At 40.2% G+C, this 18,745-nt stretch overlaps 1 protein-coding gene across 2 annotated transcripts in view; it reads left to right on the top strand.

Annotated features, from left to right (window-relative positions):
- The window catches only part of SGCD (sarcoglycan delta), an 852,328-nt gene extending 839,350 nt beyond the window's left edge, over window positions 1-12,978 (top strand). For both annotated transcript variants that reach the window (XM_029218575.1, XM_029218577.1), the window contains 2 exons: window positions 10,851-10,974; window positions 12,592-12,978. In XM_029218575.1, the coding sequence (XP_029074408.1) occupies window positions 10,851-10,974; window positions 12,592-12,765 (298 nt within the window). In that variant the 3' untranslated portion in view covers window positions 12,766-12,978. The remainder of the gene's footprint in view (window positions 1-10,850; window positions 10,975-12,591) is intronic.
- The last annotated feature ends 5,767 nt before the right edge of the window (window positions 12,979-18,745 follow it).

Raw genomic sequence — 18,745 nt, forward strand, 5'->3', positions numbered from 1 at the left:
GCTGACTTCTTAACCACAACAGTGAGAACCAGAATACAGAGGAATAATATCTTCAGTTCCTGAGAGAAAATGACTGTCAGCACAGCATTCTGCATCCAGAGAAAATCCCTTTTACAAGAGAGGGCAAATTAAAAAATTACTCCAGAAAAAGAAAACTGAGGATTTGCCCCAGCAAACCCTCACTAAAAGAACATGTCAAAAACTTTCTTGATTTTAAGAAAAAAGGGAGGTGTATGATGACAGAAGGAATAAGTGAAGTGGACAATACATGGATATAATATGTAAATAAACACGGAATAAACAACAATCTTCCCAGATTAAAAAACACAGAACCAAAGTACCTAACAGTACAGATAAATCAAAAATAGTATATTTGAACTGTTACATTTTAAAAGAAAATCCATTAAAGATTTAATATTGTGAAGGTATTGACTTTCCTCAGAATTGATCTATGGATTCACACAATCCCAATCAAATTCCCTACAGGCTTTTAAGACTTATATGGAAAAGGAAAACATCCAGAAGAGCTAAACCAATCTGTTTTCCTTTTGCAAAAGCTAAAGGAGTTGCTCTAGCTGATTCTGACTTCTTATAAAGTTATGGTAACCAAGACAGTCCGGTATTAGCATGAGGCTAGGCAAATAGAGAGTTTAGAAACAGATCTGTATGTACATGGTTAATTGATTTTCAAGAAAAGCACCAGTGCTATTCAATAGGGAAAGGATTATTTATGCAATAAATGGTGCTGGAACAAGTCAATAAACCTACTGGCAAAAAAGTGAACCTCAACTCTATTCTTAAAAACTAATCAAGATGGATCATAAATCTAAATGTAAAGCTGAAACTATAAAGCTTCTAGCAAAGACATGAGAGACTATCTTTGTAACCTTGGGGTAGGTGATGGTTTATTAGGGAAGGTACAGAAATACTAAACATAAAATATATGGTAAATTGACATTCATCAAAAGACACTGTTTAAAAATGAGGTAAGTCATGGATTGGGAGAAAATACTTGATATAGATAGATAGATAGATAGATTTCAGGTATATGTATACACCCAGAGATATTTATATCTGAATTTTCTGAAAATATATCTGAAATTTCAGAGAGATATACACACAAAATTTTTTACCTAGAATATACAGCAGATCAGTAACAAAAATACAAATAACCCAATTGTTAAAAAAAAAAAAGTTGGACAAAAGATTTAAATAGATCCCCCCCCAAAAGAACATCTCTGAATAGCCAATAAGCATGTGAAAAGCTGCTCGACCTCATTAGTCATCAGGGAAGTGAAAACTGTAATGAAGAACCATTTTATAGCTACTGGAATAGTTTTAGTTACATCAATATTGGTGCTAGGAATGTAAAATTGCACAACTACCTTGCAAAACAGTGTGTCAGTTTTCTTATTGTATTAGTCTACAGCAGCTTAAAAAACCAGACATTTGTTATCTCTCAGTTTCTGTGGGTCAGAAATCTGGGTGCAATTTAGTGATGCCTCTCACTCAAGATCCAATTATCAGGTTGCACTTAAGCTGTTGGCCAGGGCTATGATCTTTTCAAATGCTTGTCTTGGGGAAGATCTGTTTATAAATGCACTGCAGTGGTTGTTGGCAAGACTCAGCTTCCTGTAGATTATTGGAACGAGGGCCTTAGTTCCTCATGGGCTAATGGGATCCCTCAGTTTCTCAGACATCTTCACAGGGCAGTTCCCATCATGGCAGCTGGCATCCCTTTGAGTGAGGGAATGAGAGCAGGAACCCAAGAAGGAAGCCACAGTCTTTTTAAAACCTAGTCTCGTGAGTGGCATCCTATCACTCTTGCAATGTTTTACTCGTGTAGAAGCAAGCCACTATATCCAGCCCTCATCTAGGAGAGAGAATCACCTAAGAGCATGAATACCAGAAGTCAAGGATTATTTTAGATACTGCCTTACCACGTTTATTAAAGACACACCTATGCTACAACTTAGTAGTTCTATTCATAGCTACTTATTTTAGAGAAATGAAAACTTTATCCTCATAAAGACGTGTGCAAAATAGCCCCAAACTCAAAACAACCAAATAGCTACCAACAGGAAACTGGATAAAGGGTACAAACGTGCAGTGATAAGCTGAATGAGTTCTGGAGAGCTAATGTACAGCGTGGTGGTGACTATAGTTAATAAATAACAATGTATTATATATTTGAAGTTTGCTAAAAGAGTAGATCTTAAATGTTCTTAACACATGGAGGGTAAAGGTAAATATGTGCGGTGATGAACAGGTTAATTACCTTAATTTGGGGAATTATTTCACAATGTATACATGCATCAAAACATCATGTTGTACACCTTAAATATATACAATGTTTATTTCTTAATAAAATTAAAGGATCTGTGCATTTCACTGTATGTAAATTTTTCCTCAGTAAAAAGCCATCTGAAATAAACAAGTAATCCAATTACATGAGAGACACATCTAAAATATAACCATACAGAATGGATGATATTTAAAAGAGTAGAAAAATGCGTTCAAGGAAAATACAGAGTGAGAACAACTATACTAATAGGCAAAATGGATTTCAAGGCAAAAACATTATAAGAAATAGAATCATTATACACATTGATAAGAAGAGACAATCAGGAAGACAGAACAATTCTAAGCTGATATGTATTTATTAACATACCTCTTTCAGTAACTGATAGATCAAACAGATATATATATATAAATTTGAACAGAACAATTAAATATCTTGAGTTAACAGACACACATAGAACATGGCACCAACAACTGCAGAACACACACTCTTTTCAGACAGGCATGAATATTTAAAAAATTGACATATACTGGGCCAAAAACCTAGCCTCAATTTTTAAATAATTGATTTTTTTAAAGAGAATGTTTTTTAACTATCATAATATTATCAGTTTAAAACTGATGAATAAAATATACACTAGAAATAAATCCTAGAAAATCTTACATATTTAGAAATTAAGGAAAATCCTTCTGTAAAACTTACCACAGGAGAAATTATGCTAAAATTACAAAACATTTACATCTATATTAATACTCCTTTGGGATGCTGCCAAAAAAATACACGTCCTTAAATGAATATATTAACTAAGAAGGCAGAACATTTTAATTAACTAAGGTGGCAACACATTTTAGAACCTAGATTAGGATAATTCTGCAGTTGTTCTATTTAGAACAAAAGACAGGGAAAATTTAAGGACAAGAAATGAACATAACACAGGATTGACAAAAGCAAAAGTTAGCTCTTTGAAAAGATGAATAATTGACAGTACTGCTAAAGAGGAAAAGAAGACATGAATAAAAATATTTGGAACAACAAAAGACATAACTACAAATGTTGGGGACATTTTTTTAAATGAAAATATTATGAAAAGCTTTTGCCAAGAAGTTTAAACCTTTCTATGAAATAGAAAAATACTAAGAAGACATAACTCACCAAAATCAACCTGAGAAGAAACATAAAACCTGTATAATCCTATAATTATTTTTTAAACGGAAATAAGGTGTCATTCCGTGCCCAGAAGGTTTATGAATGATTTAAATATTCAAGGAGTAAATAATTCTAATCTTTCATTAAAAATTCCAAAATATAGAAAACTGATAGAACCTGACAAATATATTGTAAGACAGAAAAATTACAGGATAAACTCACTTACGAACACAGGTGCAAAATCCTAAAAAAAATTAAGTTTCAGAAATTGATAGGAAAGATGATACGTAATGACAATGTTGAACTAATACCAAAAAATTTAGGAGTGGATTATTATTGGAAAATTAATATAATTCACCACATTAATATATTAAGGAGAAGTATATTATCTCAATATATGAAGAATAAAATGGTACTTGAAAAAATTCATAGCAATGAATGATAGAAACTCTTAGCAAAGTAAGAATAGAAGGGAACTCTGTCATCACAATAAAAAGTACTTTGGGAAAAAATAAAAACCGTAGAACGAAAGAATCTGATAATTTTTTTTTTTTTTTAGGGACAAAGGTGGGGTTTGTTTTTATCATAAAAGGAAAAAAGAAACTCCTAAGGAATCTTAACAAAGGAAGGGAATATTTCACACTCAGAGAATAGACACCAGGACACAAAATTACAAGTGTTTTTACTCCAGACCTGTCCTCATCTCCTCCAACAGCAGAGATGGGAAGGAGACAGCTGAAGCAAACAGGCAATTCTGTAAAACAAAGACTTAGAAACCCTACAGATATGATTAAAATCTAAACTTCTGTTTTGCTTAAAAAAAAATTTTTTTTAATATATCAGAAGGCCTGCTTTAGTGACATGCTAGTCCCACCAGAAAATAACCCCAAAACCCCCATGTCAGTAACATGCTCAAATTGACCAGCCAACTCGTATTGCCAAACCCCTGTGTGTACAAGTACGTGTGGGTCTTTTAAACCAAAGCCCCAGGGCTCAGGTGACTGCTACCGCTATCAATTCAGGAAAGGGCAAGATTGCTGTTTCCTTACTTTTAGTCAACACTGTATTGGACAGTCCTAGACAGAACAGTATGAAAAGTAAAAGAAATAAGAAGTATAAGAAATCAAAAGACATAAAACTGTCAAAATAATTACTGCCTACCAAGAAAACCTAAATCAACCTGCGTACAAATTGTGAAAAATAAGATAATTTACCTAGGTGTTAACTACAAGATCAACATACCCAAAACAACAAACAAACAAAAACCTGAATCTCAATACAACAGGAAAACGAAATAGGTGTAAGAGAAATACATTTTTACCGAAATAGCATTTTCAGCAGCCACAAGAGATATGCTGCATCCACATAGAGAAGACTAACTTTTTTGAAAGACATCCAAGAAAACATAACAAACTAGTGACAGATGCAATGATCATGAAGTGAACATAAATCCAATCAAAATTCCAACAGGTCTTCCTTCAGTTGAAACTTCAGTTGATTCTGACATTTATTTGGAAGACCAAGAATAGCTAGGACAGTCTGGAAGAACAAGGCAAGAGAACTTGCCTTATGAAATGTAAAGAATTGAAAAATCATAGTAAGCTAAAATATTTAATTAATTATTGTCACAGGGATAGATGAATAGAATAACGAAACAGACTAGAAAACCCTGAAAGAGGCCCATAAGTGTATGGAAACATCATTTATGACAGAGCTAAATATGGGCTTTTCAATATATGATGTTGAGATCCTTCATCTGCATCTGTTTTGACCCCAACCTCAGACTACACACAAAAATGAATACCCGTGAATTAGAGACTTAGAAAAAGCAAAACATAAAAGTTTTAAAAACAATATTGAAGAACTTTATGGTTTCAGTGTAAGGAAGGATTTCTCAGACAAGACACAGAAAGCACAAACCCTAGAGGAAAAGATAATAAATTTGTTGACATTAAAATATAAAACCTTTTCACCCCAAAATGCTAAGCATAGAGTGAAAAGATAAACTACAGCCTCAAAAAAGGAAATTATCAATACATAGAACTTCTAAACAATTATTTTTCAGAAGATAAAAAGCATGACTATAATTCATACATACAAAATCAAAAAAACAAAAGAAATTAAAAGAGACAAAAGACATTTCACTGAAGAAGAATCCCAAATGGCTTACCAACAAATGAAAAGAGCCTTAACTCCATTACTCATCTGGGAAATGCAAATTTAAAAGACAGTAGCATCCCATTTCACACTCAGTTCATAATAAACAATATCAAATGCTAGCAAGAAAGTAGAAAAAAACAGAACTCTATACATTACTAGTGGGAAAGTAATAAAGCTGTAGATAAGCATACCTTAGGAGCTAGCAATTCCACTCTTCACCTATGTGTCCTAAAGAAAATTTACGAGTGAACACCAGGATCCACATACAAGAATGTGCAGAGATGGCTTCGTAGAAACAAAAACTTGGTATCAAGCCAAATGTCCAACGAAAGAATGGACAAAGAAATCATGATGTGTGATAACCCCAGGGGAATAGAATAAATTACAGCTGTGCTACAGCATGGATGCATCTCAGGAACAGAATGTTGAGGCCAAAAATAAGTAAATCACTGAAGAATACATGAGTGGAATTATTCTGTGCATAAAGCCCAAAAACACATGGTAGTAAACAATTTATCATTTAAGGAGGCAAATGTAGTAATATAATATTATAAAGAAAAGCAAGAAAACAGTAAACAAAATTCATAGTAGTAGTTACTCTTGAGAGAAGGAAGTGGTTAGGATTAGGAAGAGCTCAGGGAATTACAAAGCTAAGAATTTTCTTTTTTTTTAAAAAAAGGATGGGGCTTCCCTGGTGGCGCAGTGGTTGAGAGTCCGCCTGCCGATGCAGGGGACGCGGGTTCGTGCCCCGGTCTGGGAGGATCCCACATGCCGCGGAGCGGCTGGGCCCGTGAGCCGTGGCCGCTGAGCCTGCGTGTCCGGAGCCTGTGCTCCGCAACGGGAGAGGCCGCAACAGTGAGAGGCCCGCGTACCGCAAAAAAAAAAAAAAAAAAAAGGGATGGCGACTATACAAGATTCATGTCAATGTCATCCTTTATAACATATTTCTATTTAGAGAAATCTTTTGCATCAGTTCCAAAAATGTAATGATTTGGAATAAAATGTTTTTTCATCAGAAGCCCTGGCGGTAATCGGCCAGGTTAGAACAGCAGCTGCCTCCTGTCCAGAGCATCTCCATCACTTGCCATATATGACCGTGCAGAGACTCTCGTTTTCCTTATAGCTTTCTTATGGGTCGCTCACTGACATCACCTTTCCAGTCTTTGTGGGCATCTGATATGACGACGTTGTTTTAGAGCAGTGGTTCTCAAAGTGTGGTCCCCAAACTAGCAGCTTCAGCATCACCTGTGACTTGTCGCAAGTGCAGGCATTCAGGCAACACCCTTAACCTACTGTATCAAACTCAGGGGTGGAGCCCGGCAACCTAATTTTAACAAGCCCTCCAGGGGATTCTGCTGCTCCTGTTGGAGAACCCCTGTTCTGGAGGGCATGGCCCAGCCTTGGACCTCCTTTCCTAGACTTTCTTCCATTCTCAGATCCTTCAGTCCTCCCAGACGGGAGTCACATGTGCTCCTAATGGGAGCAGTATTCATTTCCAAGAGCCAGCAGGACCCTCAATTGTCACCAGCGCCCCCCAAATCAGGAGGAAGCCTCCCTCCATTTTCCTTGCTCAATACCATCTAAGCAGTGGTGTTTTGGTTGTTAATCTATGGTCAGAAATTGACTGACATCACTGCAAGAGTGCTTTGTCTGCTCTTTGCAGGCCCCACAGGGCTCTTGTAGGAGCTTTTTTTTTTTTTTTTTTTTCTTTTACAGTGGAAAGATTTAGCATGTGAACAAACTATTAAGTCTGCCTGAAGGACAAAGGGCATTAAGATGAGGTATGAAACACAAAGCCAGTTACCATTTTGTCCCTGCTGCCAGGAAATTCTCATTTCTACCTTATCTTAGCCTCTCACACTGGGAGACAGATTCAGAGTAGCACCCTTCCTTGTCATCCTGGTACTTCCAAGGCTGTGAGGGGGGAAAAGGAAGCAGTTATTTCTGAGTCCACTTCTCTGGCCTGGGAGCCCTCCTGCTGATTTCAAAGCCCATGGGAGGTGGCAAGAATAAAGTGAATTCATATGACAGAAATGCCAACACTCCATCTGATAAAGTTCTCCCAGCTCCAAACATTTTTTTTCTATTTTGAGTTTTTCCCTCTCAACTATCTTTTTGTATGAATCATCCACTTTGAAGGCTACATACCAAGTATGAACACATTCACCATATCCTGAATTTGATGTCACTGATGTCAACCTTTTCAGTAAGTTGTGAGGACTGTTGCAGGGAAGGAGGTATGTCTCACTGAGCCCATATGTAGTACTACCACCTTACCCTTATTTATGGAGGCTAGTTTTGGAAATACAAGTGCATATTCCATGAAGAGAGATTTGACGTTTAATTACGAAGAATGGCGTGAAGATACGAGAGACAGGAAAGGAGGCCAGTTTTTCTGGAAGTGATACGGAATACTGGACCACATGCTTGGGTTTGAATCTTAGTTTTGCCCTTTCACTAGGTGTGCAACCCTGAGCAAGTCATTTACCTTAGCGTCCTTGCTTGTACAATCAGGACTGAAGGAGTGCCAAAGGCGTAGGATTTTTGTGGGGATTAAATGAGAGAACACATATAAGGCACGTTCCACAGTGTCCATCACCTAGTGAGTATTCAATAAAGCACAGCTGATGTTTATGGCAAGAAATAAGACTAACAAAATGGGTCGGATCAAGCTCTCAATGGGCAAATAAGTCCAAAAGTTCCTATCTTAGAAATGTGTGAAGGTTTTGATAAGAGAAGTGACATATTCAAAACTGACTTCAGGTGTGTGAAGTACACACAACGGACTTCACTTTATGTGTCAAGTACACTAGAAAAAAAAAAAAGGAAGAATTAGAGACAAAACTTGAGAGGTTTCAACAGTCCAGGTTAGAGATGAACTCAGGTATTAAGTAGGGAGAAGTCGTGAGTTAAAAACTGTGTTAACTGATGCAGTGAGGGAGGGAGGGAGGGAGAGAGGGAGGGAAGAAGGGGAACAGAGAAGATGGCGTGAGGGCTCTCCCCTGGGGAAGGTGGAGGATGGCAGTGCCCTGGAGAAGAGGGTGAACAAATGTGGAAGAGAGCTGGCAGTACTGTCAGAAGGGAAGCTTATGCCCTGAGGGGAAAGGTCTCAATAGCAGTGAAAACAGAAGGTGTTAGACAACACTAGGATAAGGGGTGTGAGTCAGCCAGACCTTATAGGAGAGAAGCAAAGAAAATGGCGGAAAACCATCTTCCGATTTTAGACGTGAGCTATAGGAAGAGCTTGATGCATTGGATTAAGGTCCTAGACAAGGCTGTGCTGCACAGACATCATTCCCTGCCACTCTAGCAACAAGACCCCCTTCCTTGAGCTGACGTTATAGTGAGAAGAACCACAGGCAAAGGAAGTCAACCACAGTTCGAGGTAGAACCACACCCGGCTCAGCACCAGCTTGGCGAAGGTCTTGTGAGGACGAGATGGTAGGATAGGGGATTTTTGCCACACACAAAGGGGTGAGGTCCGAATGGAAAGAAGGAGTGAAAGAGAAGCTCAAGCCAATCCTTTGCTTAGGACTAGACACCTGTTGTTTCTCTTTTAGACTCTGGATGAGCCACTGCAGGGGGAGCACAAAAATCAGTGGAGAAGCCTGCTCTCTGAAGCACACCTCAGGGACCCAGACCTGGGAAGTGGGGAAGAGCCCTGTCTCGGCACCTGTGGAACGTAGCTTGGGATGGCTCCGGGTGGCGCCCCACAGATCGCCTTGCTCTGCCCGCCGCTTACTGATGCCCATGAGGGTGTGTCCTACCCGTGGGGGCTGGTAGAAGCAGAACATGGAGTCAGCAGTTGGCAGAGAAGATGATGTTCCTTTTAAACACGTTCAAAGTGTCTGAAAGTTAGGAGTGGAGAAATAAAATGCAGAAAAGTGGCCTGATTTAGAGTGGCTTGGCGGCCACTCCTGAGGTCCATGCTTCCTAAGTTGGGATACTTTCTTTATAACAGAGAAGGGGATCTTCATTCAGTTCAATTTGGTGATAGTATTAAAATCTGGAATATTTAGAGGATGGTTGGGTTTTAGTTCATATTTTTTGCATAAAATGAGTTAGGCAAAACTCTTTCTGTGAAGCATTATCCTCTTTTGCCCTAATAATTAGCATAGAATGTGGCTGAGTCTCCTTCTCTCAACTTACTTAATTTACATACAATAAAATTCACTCTTGGGAGGTATAATTACGTAAGTTTGCATAAACACATGGAGGCACATAACCACCACCGCAGTCAAGATACAGAACAGTTCTATCACCAAAAAACATCTATTCTTCATGCTGTCCCTCTGCAGTCAAATCACTTTCCTCTAACTTATCTGTTCTGAGTTTTCTTTTGACAATTGCCTATTTGAGTAAGGCCTGAGATTTCTTTACGATTTCTTTACGATAACGACAGTAACAGCAGTAATAGTAATATTTAACACATATTAATTATACATTTCCAACGTGCCAGGCACCATTTGAAGCACTTTAGAGATGAAGAAACTGAGGCTTTGAGAAATTTTGGAAAAGAGAGGAGGGAAGAAGGACTTGCCCAAGGTCATACAGTGGCAGCCCCATGGTTTGAGTTAGCCATGTCCAACTCCTAGGTCTATTTTCTTTTTTTTTTTTTTTTTTTTTTTTTCTGCTGTACGTGGGCTTCTCACCGTTGTGGCCTCTCCCGTTGCGGAGCACAGGCTCCGGACGCGCAGGCTTAGCGGCCACGGCTCACGGGCCTAGCCGCTCCGCGGCATGTGGGATCTTCCCGGACCGGGGCACGAACCCGTGTCCCCTGCATCGGCAGGCGGACTCTCAACCACTGCGCCACCAGGGAAGCCCCCTAGGCCTATTTTCTTAGCCTCTATCCAATTCTGCTTCCAGGAAGACAAAGAAAGCAGGGCAACGTGGAAAGAATATCTGCTAATTTCAGGAAGCTCAGTTTAGACCTGAGATTGCCTTACTCTAGAAATAAACAGAACTTATGTAAGAATTTGGTTAATGAAGCAATAATTGTCTGGGTGCAAGACAGAATGAAGCCAGGATCCTAGAACACCTTCCGTACAATCTTTGTGATATGCAGTGAAGATAAAGCCCAGATACGTTATGTCCACCCTCATAAAGTTGATCAGGCATGCAAAGCTAGAATTCCCTGATCAGATGCTGAAGTGTTGTCTCAGTGCTCAGAGCACCAACTTCCTCCTAACTTTACTAAAACAGTGAAATGGGATCTTTAATCTTACTCTTGTGCATATTTCAGGTTGGAATCCCCCACCCGGTCTCTGGTGATGGAGGCCCCAAAAGGAGTGGAAATAAATGCAGAAGCTGGCAACATGGAAGCCACCTGCAGAACAGAGCTGAGACTGGAGTCCAAAGATGGAGAGGTAAGCATGAGAGGAACAGAAGCCCAGAGAGACACAGCTCCAACGACCCAATGTTTCCTAAGACGCATCACTCCCTTTGCCTCTGAAGTTTATCCTACAGTGTAATGATCCTACAGTGTGACAGCAAAAAGAGCCAATCGGAAGGTTTTATTTCTGGAACAGATAATGTTGAACGGCATGATTATAAGCCAAACCCACAACACATAAAAGTTATAATTCATTATCTGTAAAAGTGTTGAGGTAATAGTATGTATCGCAAGAACAGAATTATAAGGACATCTGTAAAAATGAATGTTATTTCCAAACTCTCTCATCACCTTAAAGTAAGATTTAGTTGGCTGGTATAATTAAACTGCGTATCACACACGTCTATTTAAAGAGGAACTTAGTTTACTGGTAGACATTTTCTTTTTTTTTTTTTTTTTTTTCTTTTGCGGTATGCAGGCCTCTCACTGTTGTGGCCTCTCCCGCTGCGGAGCACAGGCTCCGGACGCGCAGGCTCAGCGGCCATGGCTCACGGGCCCAGCCGCTCCGCGGCACGTGGGATCTTCCCGGACCGGGGCCGGAACCCGCGTCCCCTGCATCGGTAGGCAGACTCTCAACCACTGCGCCACCAGGGAAGCCCTGGTAGACGTTTCTAAGTGTACATTGTATGTTTCTACTTTCACTGAAAATGGAAAAGTCAGATCTAACAGCTATCCCAAATCAGAACAAGCCAAAACTTAATTAGGTGGCAAGAGGCTAAGAGATGAGAGACTGCAAACATTCATTCTCTTAGGCCAACACAGTCCCGCCTTGGTGAACAGAATAGCTGTTCGTGTTTTCACAAGCAAGGTAAGCCAAATCCCCAAAGAAAATATGATTCGAATGCAAACCTTTGAAAGTGGCTTTATCGTGTTCATAAGTGATTTTTTCTACTTAAGATTTTATTTAAAAGAGAAAAAATGTGGTTTTAAAGCAAAACTCTACTCCACCTTCCATATCTACTTACAGCTTATCAGTCTCCACCTGCCTCTGTATACCAAGCCTGCCTTTTGATTGGTTTGGCATGTGCTATATGCTATATTTGTTTCAAAAGAGCTAGTCAGATAGAGCTTTCAGTTATCAAAACTTTCTCTGTAGACAGCTGCAGACTCCAAACCACATACATTTAGAAGTAGCAACTACATCACAGATGCGGTTTAACAGCTATCAGAATGTGGACCCTGGAGGAATCAGTTATAATCTTGACCATCATTTAAGACTGGAAGTACTGCATATTCTTGAAGGCCCACCGTGCACATAGATGTATTTAGGGTCTGAGAAGTCCCATAGTAAAGAAGATTGTTACCCTGTCATTTCCAAGTTTACTTCACTCTAGGAATCCCTTCACGTTCTACGTGATACACTTTTACGAAATGCTAATATATACATGACATTGCCAGTGCAACGCTGTCTGGCTAGAATACAAGCTTCTGGGAGGGTAGAGACTTTATCTGTCTTGTTCATCCCTGAATTCCCAGTGCCAACACATAGCAGGTGCTCGTTTGATTTCAACTGAACATTCATCCCCTGTTTCGGAATGTCAAGAGGATAAATGACAGGCTCTAACTCTTCCTTCCTGTTTCTTCTCTTTAGATTAAGTTAGATGCTGCGAAAATCAAACTACCTAGACTGCCTCATGGATCCTACACGCCCACAGGAACAAGGCAGAAGGTCTTCGAGATCTGTGTCTGCGCCAATGGGAGATTATTCCTGTCCCAGGCAGGAACCGGTTCCACTTGTCAGATAAACACGAGCGTCTGCCTGTGAGAGACGATGCATAGTGGACATTGTCGGCAGCATCCAGGCCTTTTTCGGCTTTAGACCCTGGCTGCCAGCTATTTTTACTAGAACACAGAAAGCCTATCAAAGACCTTTTGTGTGTGTGTGTGTGTGTGTGTGTGTGTGTGTGGGTGAGTTTGCGTGTGTGGGTGATATAAATATATATAAATATATATAAATAAATATATATATCCTCTGTATAAAATGAGGTTTCAGTACAAAAGGAACCATGGGTGACCCTGTGATATCCACTGTCATTGCCATCCCAACCCCACCACATACATGATAAAATCAAAACACTAATTCGGGCCCAATATTCCCCAGACCCTGCAGAATCACACAGTGTATCGACACTTAGTGAATATTCGCCTACACGTGTGAGTAACAGCCTGTCTTTTCCTCTAGTGTCATTACAAGGCAGTGATGGCGGGAATTTGCAAGTCACACTGCAAGGGCTGAGACCCTTGTAGTAAAAGCAGACACTTTATTAGCTTTTGTGCAGCTGGCCAACTTCTCCCCCTTCAAGTTAGGGATGGGGCAGTGCCGTAGAAGTCAGACAGAGGAACTCAACATGGCTGTGCTACTTTTGCATCCAAATGTATTGGGCTCTTGTGGTTGGATGAATTAGGAGGATGGATTTTAGCAAAGTTTGAAAGGCTCACCCAACTCCTGTGAGCTTATTACTTCCTTCAAACTCACGTATTATCCCACAGTCAAAACAGGAGCTGTAAGTCAGCACAAAATAGGAAAACACTTGCTCCTCAGTCGGCTAGAAGCTCCTCGATGGCCTGACAGACTAAGAATAAATGGGAAATAGGTCTCTGTTTGAAGTGAAAAAATGGCTCAAAATCTGTTACATCCTCACTCCTGTTGACTTTATCCAACAGACTCCTACCCAAAATGATCACGTCAATCCAGATCTTTAAGAGTGGAACCCCTACCCCCAAGAGAAGCTATCTGGAGACGGAAATCAAAGAGTGGCGAAGGAAACCAAATTATTTTAAAATACGTTTCTGGGGACTGGTAGGTAATTTAGAGGCATGCGTTTCATTTCTAAAGGTATGCACAAACTCTCTGCCTGCAATCTTCTTATATATTTTTTCAGTATTGGGATATTCATTTTCCTAAGTTGACCATTGTCTTCTCTAAGAACAGTGACCCAAGAATCACAGATCTAAAGTACCACATGCCCCCAGAAATGCTCGCTGAAAATTAATATAGACTGAGTCAAGTGTCTTTATTAGAATCACTGTGTCGCCGGGGGACCCAGCGGTACCCACTCCCCCGTATGCGGAAGCAGCTCCCTAATTCCCGCCATCAGCTACCTCCCATCACCCCACTTTCATCATCGTGCTCCAGGGTCACCCTGGCCAGCTCTTGTGCTGGGACAGGGGATTACACTATCTCTGTTCAAAGAGGGGGATACGTGCCTATGCCTTACGACAATGCACTCAGCAAGGAGAAGCACATCCAATATTTATCTTGTGTTACCTGTAGTTTATTTTGAGTGATTGGAGGGGAAGGGTTTCACAATGACTGGGCATCTTAAAAGCTAGTAGGCAAACCAAGTGGCTGACAGATGTGGACGCCTAGGAGCCTGGAAGGGAGACGTAACTGCTTTCGGCCATCCTGGATGCCACTTGGCAAGCAGTAGCCCCACAGTCCTAAACGAAGTCATATTTGTAGGCCTGAATGGCATTTGTTTGTTGTTGTTGTTTTTTTCCTCAACAGGGTTCTGCTTTTTCTTACTTCACAGGCAGTGGGGAGATGTGCCATAGGAAATGAATAAGAGGTTTGGTATTTTTGAGATGACACTCAAGCATCGGGCTGAGTTTTGCACATGTGGAAGGTAAAAGCAAGCTGTGTGTTGCTTAGTCACTTAGAAGTGGGGGGAGGACGGATGGTTCCAGCCTGACCAGTAGCCCTGCTGGCTGCCGGACCCCAGGGTCCCTCCAGTCACTCCTGCTTAATATCCGTACCGAAGAATTGGGTTGCCCAAGGATGAGACCGTAAGATTGCTCAGTGTGTAGCACTAGGGTCTAAAAAGGAAAACCATAAAGAGATATGCAATTGCTCTGGCTCAGTAGTATTTATATCCTGTAGGATCACACCGCCAGAATCTGCATGTACCACACCCAGAGTTTCTCCAAGCCAGGAAAGGCCCTCCTTGGCGACTGGGAGCATCTACCCCATATCTTTCAGATCAACAGTAGTACCTATAAGGTCCTTTGTGGCTAAATACCTGAAGACGAAGGTTTTTGTTTGTTTTGTTTGTTTGCTTTTTAAGCAGACAGACCATCTTTGCATTTTGTCATCTCAAGTACGTATTCTAAGGATGACAAAGAAACGGAAGGTTCCCTGAACCTCTTTCATCTAATTTTGTTCTAATCGTTAAATGAAAGTCTGAGATCAGCACCTTGGAAAGTTTATGCCAATAAAAAAGACTGGTGTGATGCCACTTGCAAAAATTCATCCTAAACATACTCAGATCACAAATAGAATAAAAACAACAGCAAGCAAGGATAGAAATCAAGCACCTATGGGGACAGACATGATAGAAAATTCTGAGTTTCATTCGTGCTAAGTGACTACAGTATTTCAGGTAATGAGCAGGAAGTTCGGCGTGGATTAAATTACGTATTTCAGTTCAGACTTTAGAATTCAGTAATTACATACTAAGTCCTTCAATGTACATTTTTTTTCTCCCAACTTCCTCCAACTAGAATACCTGTCCATGGTCATGAGAAACAGTTTTACCTGAATTCTGGAAAAAAAAAAAATCTCTTTTACATTAAAGTCTGATACCTTTAATTTATAAAAATGAGATCCTTTCTAATCTTATATACAATATCTTCTAGAAAACCACATCTCTCAGTTTATTAAGCAGTGGGTGGCATAACAAAGAGTTTACATGAATTTTCAATATTCTAGAAGTTCCAGTACGTTAATATTCTTCAGAAAACTTTATAAATTAAAAGTTGATCTCCAAATATGTTGAGCACCTACTTCTACTGGATATCTGCTCAATAAGTTGTTAAAGTTTAGTCTTAAGAGATTTTCAAAAGCCCTTTTGGTGACATCAGTCCAGGTGGAAACTTGATACAAAGCTGTATCTTTCTGTTACCCAAGAGACAGAGCCTATAAACTTGAATTGGCTTTTAACTTGCTTTAGGTCAGTTTTCCCTTGGATCATTTCCATTGTATATCCAGCACCATAGACCAAAGATTGCTTGAGGCTTGACTCTAGCACAGGGGTCAACAAACTCTGGTCCCGAAACCAAATGGGACTCATCACCTGATTTTGTGAATAAAGTTTGATTATAACACAGCCACATCCGTCCACTTACTTGTTACGTATGGCTGATTGCATACTGGACCAGCAGGGTTGAATATCTGTGCCAGAGACCTCTTGGCCCACAAAACATAAAATAGTTACTAATTGGTTCTTTAGTAAAAGTTTGCTGACTCCTGACATAGAGGTCATTTGTAGCCTCATTTGTGTAGGACACAGCAGGAGAGAAAGCAGACGACAGCACTACGTTTCCATGCATGCTTGGGTATATAAATATGTGGTTATAGAAAAGATGGTCCGCCTTACACTGCATGTAAAAGAGATCCACTTGTCTGAGAAACACAGGCTCACAGGATTCTTGGAAACAGGGAAGACGGAATTAGGGAAGGGTTTAGTGGAAGAGGAAAGCTGTGATCCTCCAAAAGGTTCTTCCTAGAACCCTTCATATATAAATATAAGGGGTTCCTTCAGTCAGCATCATTGTGTGACAAGAAGTGAAGCAGGGGTCCTTTGATTTAGAGTCTCTTTCCTGAAGAGACTATTTCTGCAATCTCCGCCTAGAGGTTTTCATCTCACCTTCCCATATTCCAGAAAGATGCCCATTCCATGGTCCCCTGAAGAATATTTTTGACTTAACATATCTTTTTGGCATCCATCACCTCGGTTATTCACACCCACAGAGGACTCGCTTTCCTACAACCACATCAGGCCTGAAGGGTTGGTGGGACCAACACATAATTAGAAATATTCAAAGGAACATCTGAAAATATGTAGGACAAAAAAATGTAGAATTATTTCATGAATCTGTTGCTGGGATTTGTGGAGGGGGGGGACCAGATTAATGCCAGTTTGATGTTGTTTCCAAGGATCTGGGTCTTTGTTCTTTGGTGTAGGAGATTTACAAAAAAAAAAAAAAAAAAAAAAAAAAAAGATCTATTTTGAATTCCAGCATCACTGCCTCTGTGTGGTAAGGCAGGTTCCTACCAGAGATTTGTCCCTTCACTCAGCATCCCTATTGCTAATCTAAAGCTTTATACTCATATTTAATATTGTTAAAATAGCATCAGTTACGAATGATTCTTTGTAAGTATGAGTATTCCTGTTAGGGAGGAAAGGTGTTTTTTTTTGTTTTTTTTTAAATAAAAATACCATTTACCAGACCCTAATCAACATTAGTTAAAGGAGTCCTTCAGCATTTTATCTATTTTCAACTAAAAGAGGATTAAATTGGCCTTTCACAGGAACAGCTACATGACAGTATCTTGCATTTGTTTATTTTAGGCAAAGGGTAGCCTGATGTTTAGACCAAGGAGGTAAATATCCATCTGAGCACTTGATCCTTATTTTTTAAGGCTCTCTGAAAGGTGAAAATCTAATATGAGTTGTAAACAAAACCCCTTTCCTCTCTTTCCTCTGCTCCAGGAAATCTTAGGCACAAAAAGGATAACAAAGCAGTTCCTGGAATGATACATTTGCATGGCGCCCCAGTAGCAGGTGGGGGAAAAAAGTCATAATTAAAGAAACAACCACAGAAAACAGGCCTTTTATCTCAAAGATAAAATGTCTTTCTTTTGGTCTTTCATCACTTTCTCCTCCTTGGAAGGCTCCCCTAGTCCCAACGTATTTCCATTAAAATAGTCAAAGCTGGGGCTTCCCTGGTGGCGCAGGGGTTGAGAATCTGCCTGCTAATGCAGGGGACACGGGTTCGAGCCCTGGTCTGGAGGGTCCCACATGCCGTGGAGCAACTGGGCCTGTGAGCCACAACTACTGAGCCTGCGCGTCTGGAGCCTGTGCTCCGCAACAAGAGAGGCCGCGATAGTGAGAGGCCCGCGCACCGCCATGAAGAGTGGCCCCCACTTGCCACAACTAGACAAAGCCCTCACACAGAAACGAAGACCCAACACAGCCAAAAGTAAATAAATAAATAAAAATAGTCAAAGCTACTGCACTGGGATGTCAGATGCATCTCTTTCTTTGTGGTAATCAGAATTTAAAATTACACAGTTGCCTCTGAATTTCTCATTCACAAAGCTAAACCACTGATAAGAGATAAAGCACTCTGAAGCCGCTGCTTCAGCCGGCAAGGCACACCGCATGCATTAGCACTTTCAAAAGCAATGTGATTTCTGTGGTTCTTACAACTTTCTTCATAATAGAGTCCTTGAAATTTCTCAAGACAGGCCTGAATGGCAAAGGGAAAAGAATTAGTTGTGGGAGGTCCTCCTTTGAGCATTGTTAGAGCACAAGGATAAAAGAAAACATCCCATGTGGGGTGACCCATGCTCCATGGGCTAGTTTCTTTGGTTTTATCCCCCCCCCCTTTCTTTTATAGATACTAACAGAGTAGGAAGTTAGCATCTTCCCTTGAAAAAAAAAGAGCTGACAGGAGGTGTGATGTCGGAACAGCATTAACGATGTTATTAAATCCATCAGTAAACAGTCTCAAACATACCAACAGCAATGCTGTCTCCTTAACTTCTGCCCAACAAGTAGTGCTATCAGTTCCACTTCCGTGAGGTTTGCAACCAAACAGAGGAAAAGTTGCTATAGGCAAGAAGTATTTTTAGAGTCCAAATCCAGCTGTCGCAATGGGAAACCAGAATAGTGTTCCAAAATGCCTCATGAGGCGTTTGGACACCCTCACTAGGGACTGAAGGGATCTGCTTCATCGCTGAA

This window comes from Monodon monoceros, unplaced genomic scaffold (assembly GCF_005190385.1).
Source record: "Monodon monoceros isolate NGI ecotype Baffin Bay Population unplaced genomic scaffold, NGI_Narwhal_1 Super_Scaffold_12, whole genome shotgun sequence".
Classification (NCBI taxonomy): Eukaryota; Metazoa; Chordata; class Mammalia; order Artiodactyla; family Monodontidae; genus Monodon; species Monodon monoceros.